The sequence below is a fragment of the Schistosoma mansoni genome (assembly GCF_000237925.1).
Source record: "Schistosoma mansoni, WGS project CABG00000000 data, supercontig 0301, strain Puerto Rico, whole genome shotgun sequence".
NCBI classification, from domain to species: Eukaryota; Metazoa; Platyhelminthes; class Trematoda; order Strigeidida; family Schistosomatidae; genus Schistosoma; species Schistosoma mansoni.
The window spans coordinates 63,366-75,517 of record NW_017386157.1 but is presented as its reverse complement, the minus strand read 5'-3'; the positions used below and the strand labels follow the sequence as shown (position 1 = coordinate 75,517).

General features: G+C 37.3%; 2 protein-coding genes across 2 annotated transcripts; one reads left to right on the top strand and one right to left on the bottom strand.

Moving 5' to 3' along the window:
* Positions 1-306: 306 nt before the first annotated feature.
* Positions 307-1,110, top strand: Smp_194060 (hypothetical protein; the record flags this gene model as incomplete). The annotated part of the gene is made up of 1 exon (XM_018792409.1): positions 307-1,110. One exon carries the CDS (start codon positions 307-309, stop codon positions 637-639), a length of 333 nt encoding a protein of 110 aa, XP_018644631.1. The 3' UTR covers positions 640-1,110.
* A 728-nt stretch (positions 1,111-1,838) lies between these two features.
* Positions 1,839-5,278, bottom strand: Smp_120740 (hypothetical protein; the record flags this gene model as incomplete). The annotated part of the gene is made up of 10 exons (XM_018792408.1): positions 1,839-2,003; positions 3,919-4,305; positions 4,336-4,404; positions 4,444-4,582; positions 4,618-4,812; positions 4,846-4,916; positions 4,951-5,012; positions 5,046-5,115; positions 5,150-5,221; positions 5,255-5,278. The coding sequence occupies 10 exons, from the start codon at positions 5,276-5,278 to the stop codon at positions 1,839-1,841; spliced, it is 1,254 nt and encodes a 417-aa protein (XP_018644632.1).
* Between the last annotated feature and the right edge of the window lie 6,874 nt (positions 5,279-12,152).

Below are 12,152 nucleotides of genomic sequence, written 5' to 3'. Positions count from 1 at the left end.
ACTAAACAAATGTTGCAATATCATGTGGAAATAATTCCAACACTATCATATCGCATCTCCATTTCGCACACAGTTAACACTGCACTCGTAGACGTATAACCGAATGCAGCTGACTCTGATGTGCACTCACAAACATCAACCAACATAAGCAATCTATCCATCAATCAATCAATCACCCTAATCAATCAATCAATCAACCACAATAACTACACCTACCACAAATACACACGTGATAACTAATCACAATCAACACAAAAACACAAACATCCACCACTACTACATTCCACTACTCAATTACACGCAATCATGTACCCTGATTGGTTCACACACATGTCCATGATGCACAACATGTGTAGATCGATCAAGGCTCATCAATTTACCCCAACAAACATCAGATCAACACCAAGTGTGATCACTCCATCGTGGGGTCACAACCATCAACTTCATACACATTCACTACAACCACCACCAACTCATCATCATCATCATCATCATCCACATCCTCCAACAAACACAACTACCACAACTCAACACATTCAACAAACAAGATCGCATCCAATTATCACGAATTACAACACATCAACACCACAATCACACGTCAAACAACTAAACAAATGTTGCAATATCATGTGGAAATAATTCCAACACTATCATATCGCATCTCCATTTCGCACACAGTTAACACTGCACTCGTAGACGTATAACCGAATGCAGCTGACTCTGATGTGCACTCACAAACATCAACCAACATAAGCAATCTATCCATCAATCAATCAATCAATCAATCAATCAGTCAACCACAATAACTACACCTACCACAAATACACACGTGATAACTAATCACAATCAACACAAAAACACAAACATCCACCACTACTACATTCCACTACTCAATTACACGCAATCATGTACCCTGATTGGTTCACACACATGTCCATGATGCACAACATGTGTAGATCGATCAAGGCTCATCAATTTACCCCAACAAACATCAGATCAACACCAAGTGTGATCACTCCATCGTGGGGTCACAACCATCAACTTCATACACATTCACTACAACCACCACCAACTCCTCCACATCATCATCATCATCATCATCATCCACATCCTCCAACAAACACAACTACCACAACTCAACACATTCAACAAACAAGATCGCATCCAATTATCACGAATTACAACACATCAACACCACAATCACACGTCAAACAACTAAACAAATGTTGCAATATCATGTGGAAATAATTCCAACACTATCATATCGCATCTCCATTTCGCACACAGTTAACACTGCACTCGTAGACGTATAAGCGGATGCAGCTGACTTTGACGTGCACTGAGAAACATCAAGCAATATCAGTAATTTTTTTATCATTTATCCAGAATAATTGATGTGATAGTAATCCTTCGTAACGGGATGAGCGTTCATTTCATTTGGAAACTTTATTTTCAATAGTGACGTTTCTTAACTCCAAGCAAATAGGGGTTGTTATTTTTGTATGTCGTTTCATTACACTCTGAAGATTTGTTTTTCCTGCTGACGCTGTATTAATTTAGTTAACTTAAAAACGATTGTGACTCATGTTGTTTATAATGACCCTGAGGCCTTCACATGTCGCTCTGGAGTTGATTTACACTGTGGAAAAATGAAATCGTGCATTGAGAGTGTGATTGTTTTTCGTATTATGGAGAGTAAAGGAGGAACTTATATTTGTTGTTAGCAATCGTGAGGTCATTGTATAACGAAAGAAATTCATTGTTAACTTACTCTATCAAAATATTGCCAATTCGCCAAGTTTTTCAAAAATTCAAGCCGACTTTCTAGTGTTTGATTTTTACATTGAACTACCTAAATTTGCCTCAAGTTCAAATAAGGAATCAGAACTTACTGATTTCATGAAGTCATAAGGATTGTATCTTCTAGATACAAACTGTAGGAAAATGCAACATACGTTGAGCACCTCTGGTGATGAATAACAGTTGATCAAAGTTATGAGGATCTAGATAAGAAAGAGAAAATTATAAGCCATAAATAAACATCTACTTGGTAGCCAATGATTATGCTTTGTTACTTGGAACAAATTACAGAGCCCCCAAATGCCTTGTCATGGTCGAGAGTAAAGTGAACACTCCCTCTCGAAGTGCTCTCAAATGGCCATATTGATACAACCACTGTCAGGGCAGTCATACTCACTGTCTTCTATCCACGAGGGTGTTGTCTACGAAATTGAGAGGACAAAAGCGAATTTCAGGTGCTCAAACCGGGTTGGTGGATACGAAGGATCCATTTAGGGAGGTTGGAAAACCGTCATTCCAAACCGATGGTGCACATGGGTTCCAGGATCCGAAGGAAACAAATGGCATATGAACCTACTGTTAGTCACAGACTACTATGAGACTGAATCTCCTTACGTTGCTCTACTGCCCTATGGATTAGATCTTCAGGTCAAAGGTTCGAGGGGTGGGCCCCTAAGAAAACCACCTGCTTCGGTTTGGGCACCCGGGCAGTACTACATCCGTCACACAAATCAAGTGATCTGTATGGCGCATATCTGTTTGGTGTCTCTGTGTACCAACGTTTATGTATGTAAATAAATAAACAATTAAGAACTTTAACAAATACGAAGTTCACAGAAATCCATGAGGTAATGGCCAGCATTACTCTCAGGAAATTTTGACTACAGAAGTTAATACGTTTGTAAATATAATGAGAACGTTTGACACTAACGGCTATCAATAATGAGCTGATGCAATTATTTTCATCCTACTTTAACCTGAACAGTTATAACATAGCGAGAGAACGGGAAGAGAACAACTAGCCCTCAAACTGAGTTGGCAGATACGAAGAATTTACCTAGAAGAGCGGAAAAATCCTAAATTTAGAGAACGTAGACCATAGGATCCTAACGAATCATATGGTGTTATAACCAATATTTGATCACTAGCTCCCATGCAATTGCTTATCCTAACGATGGCCAACAATTCTAAGGATTAGACCTGTAGGTCAAAGCTTCAGAAAGTGATCAATGAAGACCATTTATTTCGACCTGAGACCCTGGACAGTATCCTAGCGCGTGTACTGATATGAGGACGAGTATTAATGAAGACGCTTTTGCTCTCCCCTCGCTCTTTATATAAACGATATTTGCAATTGCCTAGTACTATATAATTTCATTTCAAGTCTCCATATATTCATACTTTTTATTTTAAATGCTTTAACTTTCATTTTCGGACTCAAACAGTAACTCGTTTGCGGTGAAGATTTTGTACTCAGGTCAATAAATACTCGGAAATATGAATATAATCACCAAATACTGAGTCACGTTTTCCGAAACCACGTGTGCCATTTAGGTTCGCCTCCTTTAATGACCAGACACTGATGCAGTTCAGACAACAGGTCGGTTTGACTGTATCTTAGTAGTCTTAGCATCGACATATGCTGCCTCTACGAGACCATATTCAAAGCAAGTGACGTGCAACATACTCATTTTCTATTTCTCAATTCGAAAAGCTTGATCGTTAATCTGGCCATGATGTTAGAGCCAACGTGATATTAATCTATGGTCCAATCGATCAGTGGTCTGTGTATTAGCCCATAGTGCGATACCAACGCTAGCGAAATTGGACGGATACCACAGGGTCCTGGGAATACCAGACATAAAACAAGCCTTTTACATAAACAGATGAATCACAAACCTGCAAAAGTACACTGGTCTTAAATACAGTCTCAAACAGCAGGTGTAGTACAGGAAATTCAATAACAGACAATTCACCAGAATAACTTGACGAACCTGTTATTAGGTTGCTTTAGGATAATAAACCAAACTTTTATGGATCAACATTTTGCCTACTTGTGCTTAGTATTATATTTAAAGTATGGGAGAGAAAAAATAACTCGGTAAAAAGGAAACTGACCTTGCTAATATTTTCTTCAAATAAAGGCATAAATTCAGATTTTGCAATTGACTGGAGGAAACTAGTCAGGAGTGTAAGATATCCGCGAAAATACTGAAGATTAGGAATAGTTGATAAGCGTTGGCATTGGCAGGTCAAATGTTGAATAATGTAGCTTATTTGTTCAGAAGATGGAGACCGCTTTACTAATTGTGACAGTGAATAACTAACAGCAATAATGCTTTTCGAAGTGGAACAGCAATCGTCCGGTGAACTCGTCATCTCCGTGGAGGTATCGCTAACGGCTGGTGGGGTTGTTTTGTTTTTGTGGCCATCAAAAACCAAGTGTACAGACTGTTTACTATCACAGTTTAAGCTAAATAGAGAATCTAATAAACGAGGAAGAACCTAACAATTTAAAGGTGTAAAATGTATTACCTCTAAAGAAGTTGTATGCACTTTTTCACCAACACCTGACAACATTTCTGTTAATATGGCTCCAAGGCACTAAATATGATGTCGAAAAATTTCAGAAATAAATCAAACCTCAGGATTTTCAATCATTTCTTCCAAAATATGGAACAACGCAATTTTATCTCCAAACTTTCTAAACAAGAAGGCTAGACATTCAGCTGTGAACCTTGGGATGTCAGAAGAGCAGTGAGATAGCAAGGGTAGAAAGCACCTAACATGAATGACAGAATAGGAAATGACAAGTACTTTAAAATTTTCCGAATGTTCCTAATCATGGGCCGATGTAAGAAGTAAACCAAATGTGACAAGCAATTGAAACAATTGGCCAGAAACTCTGCATTCTTCGAATTTCTTATTGTAGCATTAACAACCAGCGGTAAAAAATCATCAATGTGTTTGAAAAAATCCTCCCTAATATCACATGCCAAATTAGCGACTAGGCTACAGAAATATCATATAATATCACGAACTAACTCTAAGGCCGGTGGCAAACAAGTATCGCCCAACTGTTCCCAAAATATTTTCAACTCTTGACATATTAAATCCTAGGAAAAATAGGATCAATAACAAAAAAATTACTTGATGAAAAATAATTAACTTCAGGCTTAGAACGTATGGGGCGATTTTCCTTCGGAATGCAACTGAAAGCTACAGATAATCGCTCGAAAACTTACTGAATTGTTCACTTGAACTACTATCTGTCCACTTCTCAACCGCTAAAGCAAAATAACTATCTAAAGAATCCTGAGAAAATATATAACTAGTTACTCCAATTTACCTCGCCATCAAAGTGATTGGTCTTAAATGATACAACAACCTTCCTTTTAATTTCATCTTTGTATTTCAGAAACTAAATCTTTGAGAAATCACATTCCTAACATACGCGAAATGTATTGTCACCTTTCATAGCATGCCAGTTAGTAACGCATTACTTGATTGATGCACTTACATCAAATTGTCCAATGCGTTGTGAACAGAATAAACATTTTTGCTTGACAGGCTTCCATGACTAGTGGTAGTGAATAATTAGTACCTCTGGTTGGAACCTACATATATGAAGTGAAAATAAGCTAAATATTAGTAACTAGTCATAAAATACTGTCCTGTTTCATTTTCCATCCTGAATGAGAGGAGGCTAGGTGGATTGTGTTAGTCTTGATAATGGTGGTCTCTCAGCTTATCCAACTTTCCTTTGAAATAGTCGACAGATGGAGCTTCAATCACGTGTTGACGTAATGAATGCCATTCGTTGATGATTCAATGTGAAGGTTGATAGTCAGCTGACAAGTTATTTGTTCTGGGTTTGTGAACATTTTTAGAGTTTTCTCGCAAATTCTCTAATTAAGAGGACAAGAAAAAAGAGTGAATTTCAGATGCCGATTTGTCAAAAACCATTTCCACTATGATTCTTTGGTATAACAATGGATGTCGTCAGCACAAAACAAAGGAGACTATGAAGGTCATTTGCATAAAGGAGGAACAACACCGGCCCTAAAACGGTACTCTGAGGTACTCCGCCAAGCACAGTTTGTCAGCTAGTCAACTCCCAGTTAATCCGTACTCCTTGTTGACGCGCAAGTAGGAAATCCTCTACCCACATAAATACGTTGCCTGTAATCCCGGTATCGATTGTCTTAGATCACATCCGGTTGCGTGGAACTTTTTCAAGATTCTAACTAAATTCAAAAAAAGTCACGTATATAAGTAAAGTTTGATTTTTACGAGCGCACCAGCTTTCATAGGTCACTAATAATTTAGAGAGACATCAATAACCTGTTCTAAAGAAATGCTGCTTTTCAGAAAGAAACCGGTTTTCGTCTAGCTACCTAAACAACTCCTTCAGAATAGTCCTTATTAAAATTTTAACAACCACGCTGGCTAGGCTGCTGGATCGATAGTTCTCACGTTTATGTCTTGTACTTGTTTTAAAGATAGAATATACTGTAGCATCCCTTCTGTCTTCTGGTAATCTACCTCAGGTTACAGGCAGATTATTATGTATGCTAAGGAGGTTCTCGACAAATTTTCTCTGTTCCTTTTGTGACCTAGAATGCATCTTCTCAGGTCCTGTGGATTTTCCTTTGTTTAGTTCATTTAACATACTGAAAATGTCAAGTTCTATAATGGTCACAGTTTGTGTATGGGTTTGAATGAAATGGATGGGAGGACACCTCCACGGTACATAAATAGCTAATGCAATTTTGGAATACCTGAGATTTACCATATTCGTCCCCCACTAACGATGAAGTACTACTGTCTCCCCATAATGTTGGACTATTTCCTCTTATCCAGGACTTTTGGTCTAGGCACAAGTATAAGCGTTTGAGGTATTCTATAGATGCCTTAGTAGGTCTACAAATATTTTTAGCTTCCTGATAATGACATTTTGTCCTATCAAAACCAAGTAACCTTAATCTCTACCACACTGTTCTCCTGTTACGACGAAGAGTATGAACCTTTTAACTGAACTACAATGGAGTTTCTCGGACTCCTTGACGTTTTCCAGGTCACGTGGAGTGCATTCACCTTTATGAACACATTTCTGAATACCTCCCAAGACGTTTGAATAGGACATTTTGAATCTATGGTTCAATTTATTTATTTACATACATAAACGTTGGTACACAGAGACACCAAACAGATATGCGCCATACAGATCACTTGATTTGTGTGACGGATGTAGTACTGCCCGGGTGCCCAAACCGAAGCAGGTGGTTTTCTTAGGGGCCCACCCCTCGAACCTTTGACCTGAAGATCTAATCCATAGGGCAGTAGAGCAACGTAAGGAGATTCAGTCTCATAGTAGTCTGTGACTAACAGTAGGTTCATATGCCATTTGTTTCCTTCGGATCCTGGAACCCATGTGCACCATCGGTTTGGAATGACGGTTTTCCAACCTCCCTAAATGGATCCTTCGTATCCACCAACCCGGTTTGAGCACCTGAAATTCGCTTTTGTCCTCTCAATTTCGTAGACAACACCCTCGTGGATAGAAGACAGTGAGTATGACTGCCCTGACAGTGGTTGTATCAATATGGCCATTTGAGAGCACTTCGAGAGGGAGTGTTCACTTTACTCTCGACCATGACAAGGCATTTGGGGGCTCTGTAATTTGTTCCAAGTAACAAAGCATAATCATTGGCTACCAAGTAGATGTTTATTTATGGCTTATAATTTTCTCTTTCTTATCTAGATCCTCATAACTTTGATCAACTGAGACTCCTATCCTATAAATGCATTTTGTACTCGTTTGGACGGCATCAATGCTACTTCTTGTGTATGTGACACATTTTCTTCTTCATGACCGGAGTATAACAGAAGCTCTCCCGAAGATTGTTGTTGTTGTTCAACATGCGTCTAATGTGCTTCACTGATCCCAAGCACCTCCAGGTTTTATCTCCTCATTTATACGGCAATTCGGAAGACTCTCCCGGTCTTCCATATTGTACGAACACTCCATATACTTAAATAAATGGTTGCTCTGGTTGTCAGAAGGGACATCGGCCTCGTGACTTTCGAAGGAACTCGGCTTTCATCATGAGGCGTCTAACTGTTCGAACTGAAGACCTTCTGACTCCCAGGGAAAAGTTTAAATGGTTTGAATTGTTTTTCCTGGTCAGCCTTTTTAGCGAGTTAGTTTCCTACGAGAAAAGGTCGATAACTCCATGCTCAGCCCTCCTCCTCTAACCGGGCTTGGGACCGTCAGTGACCTCTGGAGATACTACAGGCGGAGTTAAAGCTCTAGTCGAATAAGAGAAATATAAGAAACACAGCGAACACAACAGAAGACATATCAATTCCAAATATTTTAAATTCAACGACATGAATAGTCACACTCATATACTATCAACGAAAATGAGGGTTTAAATCAATCAGAGGTATACTTAATTGTAGAAGAAATATGACCAACAATAAGTGAAATGAACATGACAAATTGTTCAACTCAACCAGTTGATCTCATTTCATTCAATTTCACTTGGTGGTAGGTTTCACCAAATCCGACTGTTCACCTCATTCAATTCGGTGCTACAATTGAAGAATGCAATGTGTTTGAACTTGTCTAATGACATGGTGAAAACGTTTAGCATTGACTTTATAACACTTGTGTCTTTCAAATTTACCAGTTGACTTTAATCCAGTGCATGTTAGCACAATTTTACATGACGAAGCACAGTTTATTCTCAGTGACGTGACACACACTATTCTGAAATCAGTTTGTATGTTATGCTGTTGTGAAGCATTAATTGTGTTCGAGATTCCAGCTATTTTTATGAGTAGAATATTAAATTTCAGTGAAGTAAACAGTTGAATAAATAGTTGTTTCAGAGTGACACTCAACTTGAACTGAATGTGACCTATGAAAAATGCTTTGCTTTTCCCTGATGACATATATCAGGCTTTAATATGTCATATGTTTTCACTACTGAGAACTATGAAAGTCGTTCTCTGTGTTCATATGTTTAGCGTTCGATTTCGTATCCTCTGAACATGGGAAAGACAGTCAGGATTACATATCATTATTACATCAAGTAAAGTAATAGTTTGTATATCTGCATCATTAGCGGGATGAATGAATGAGTAGATACATGAAATCACATGTATTTTCGTTAAGAAAATATGGCAGATTCCATTCTCTTACGCTCCTCCAAATACACACCAATCTCTTAATGTTTAAGTGCCTTATCTTAAAGAAATAAAGGAACCAATTACCCTGAACATGCTTAAACTCATCGATAAGTGTCAGTTTTCATATTTTCTGTCTCTATGTAATGGATTAGTCGTTAAGTGTTTGAATTGGTATTTTACTGAGTAGAGACAGAATTCGTGTTTCCTTGTCACTGATGATGACCGAATTCTGTGAAACAAGTTGGAATAGGACCATTAGTCGTGGTGAGTTAATATGGATTGCACAGTGTTTCAACAATGGATTACTAAGCAGAGTGGATAGCAGAAGCAGTAACTAGATTTCATGTCACTTGAAACTTGTCAGTGTGATTTGAACAGTCGTCATCATGCTTAACGATATGACACATTCCAAGTGAATTATTTTGTTGACGATTAATCTTCTCTACAAAAGTTGAGATATTTTCAATAACTATTTGCAAGCTTCTTGTACGTCGATAAATACACAGTAATCGAGATTCAATGATCTAGTGTATAGTTCACTGATGCTTATAACCTGTTGAACTGCGTTTCAAGGTACACTCATAAAACTAAATGATTGGATCGTTATCGAGTAGTTTATATTTATTTCTACAAGCCTACTTCCTCTACATTTTATGTCGACATTTTATACCTTTGATGCACTTGTCTAGAATAACTTTGATCGAAACAAGCTATCGATGAGAGTTTTTTGAGTTCTACATACTATTCTATAAACTATCAGCAAATTTAAATCCAATTACCAGCTTGACCACACTACACTGTTAATGTACATACAGTACATAAGTAATTCATATATTTTGTCACAAATAGACTGAAATGGTTGTCATGAAAGTGAGAAGACGAATATGGATTGGGTAGTTGATGTTCACTTATTCAAACACGATGCATCTCATTTACACTACTCAGTCCATTGATAGTATTGCCTGATTTATGTTATTTGTTAGTCAAATCAGTAATTAGAAGTGATAATCCGAGTGGTTACATCAACCTAGATTCACTCACACGTCTTGTATCTCATAGTCTCCAAATGAATATTCCAGTCACACATGTGTATGCACCAAGTATGAATAAAATGAAAATGATTGAGATATGGACAACAGTTTTCTAAACGTAGCACAAATTAATAATGATAATTATGTAAAGCGCTTTAAATCCTAGAAATTGTAACGGTGAACACCATCGAGCCTTTTCGCTGAACACGTTCTAAATATTATAAGAATGATTGTTCAACTGGAATATGACATCTACGATCATCCACGAAATGCCCAAATAGAATTTTCAATCCGATCCTTTCTTTCACATCACTGATGATTTGCTACAAACAATTGTGATAAATTTAATGATTTCCAATATGTAAACAGTAAGGCATCACTGAACAGCTTATAACCATTGATTATAGATTTGAAATCAGACTACAATTCACATGAATCGGAATAATTTTCTGAACCAATGCTTCATTTCCAAGGAGATTTCTCATTCTATCTTCATCGTACTATTACTGATTTCAGAGAAAACGTATTTGTTTCCTATTTTTCTTTATCCATCCTAACTTCGGAGAATATGTGGACTGTAATATCAAACTTTGCAAATGTCAACAATCACTGTCATCATCACTGTACTCAACCTATTTTCTATAAGATTTTGACAGTTCTCTTTTCAAGATGGCTTGGTATTACCTCAAATACGCATAGTGAAAGTATACTGCACTGTGATCTTACAGTTATATCTAATCAGTAGAATAAAGTTTTCCACCTATTGTTTATTAATTCTACAGGTCATGTAACATAGTGCAAGTATCACTTCACAGTTTTCCAACAACTAATCTTAACATATTGTTGAGCAGATGTAGTTTACATCACTCATCAGCACAACACATACTTGATTTGCATTTGTAAATTAGTAGAATTCAAAGATTTTTCAACACCAAATAAGTGATCGTCTTATTTGAACTGTGATGAACTGATAACTACAAGAATACATCTCTCTACTGCTTCATGTCTAAATTTGTGTGATGACTGTACTAATTCCTCTAGAGCAAGTGAATAGTTTAATTTTGGTGATCGGTTTCGTATGATGGACTAGTAAGTCCGTTATTTTGAATGTTCCATTTCAATAAATCAGTCAACTGATGTCATTTACTGAGATAATTGCATCGGTCAACGTACACGTTCTACAATCAACTACAATGTCGTAAGATTCTCCTGATATTGATCACGTCTTTGCATACTATCCTTGAAGGACACTCAACTTGATCGTCATGTAAAGTGAGGTCGATAAACAAACACACCAACGATAAGATGAAACGCTCACCATCACACCAACTTTCTTAGACCTTGTATGACTATGTCTTGTTTATCCACCAATCATTCTAGAACAACATTCGCCTTGTTGACTCATTTTTCCTATTCTCCAGTTACTGTTCGGTATGTTATTTATGTCTCCCTTTTTCTTATGTAATAGACTATGCTGTTTATTTTCATACTAACGTTGTTAATTTACGTTTTAGAAACAGATAAAGTTTACTAGGCCAAATAACTTACTTTTTCTGACTTTGGGCAAACCAAGACTCTGCTCGACAGTCTAGACAATAGCTTAGAGTTGCGCAAGTAGGACATTGTTTCCGACAAAGGTTCAAACAGTATACTTAGATATACTTACTGAAATGACTTCTAATAAATACTACTATTCAGATGAGATTCCAGAGTTATCAACCCATCATCTGGGAGTTTAGGATGAGGACCTGCTTGAAAAGAACAAAATCAAAACTAATAGCATGGTATAATTAAAATTAGTTAGATTACGTATAACTCAGTTAGAAAACGAAGTTGAGCCAGAAAAGTTACGTCGCCAGGGAAGTCAGAGTTTCGGTCTATCAGTAAACAACAGCGAGGATGTAACATTAAAAATCTGTATTTACCAAAAAAAGGAAATCTTAAGATTGGATGGTACACCGGTAAATTACTGAAATTTTATTAGAAATTTCGAGGAATGCATTGGAACTGATAATATTGGATTTAGAGCTAAACTAAATTATTTGATTCAATCTTGTGACGGCGAAGCGAAAGCCGCCATTCCTCATTGTGCTATACCACAACCAGAGATAGGCTATCATCAAG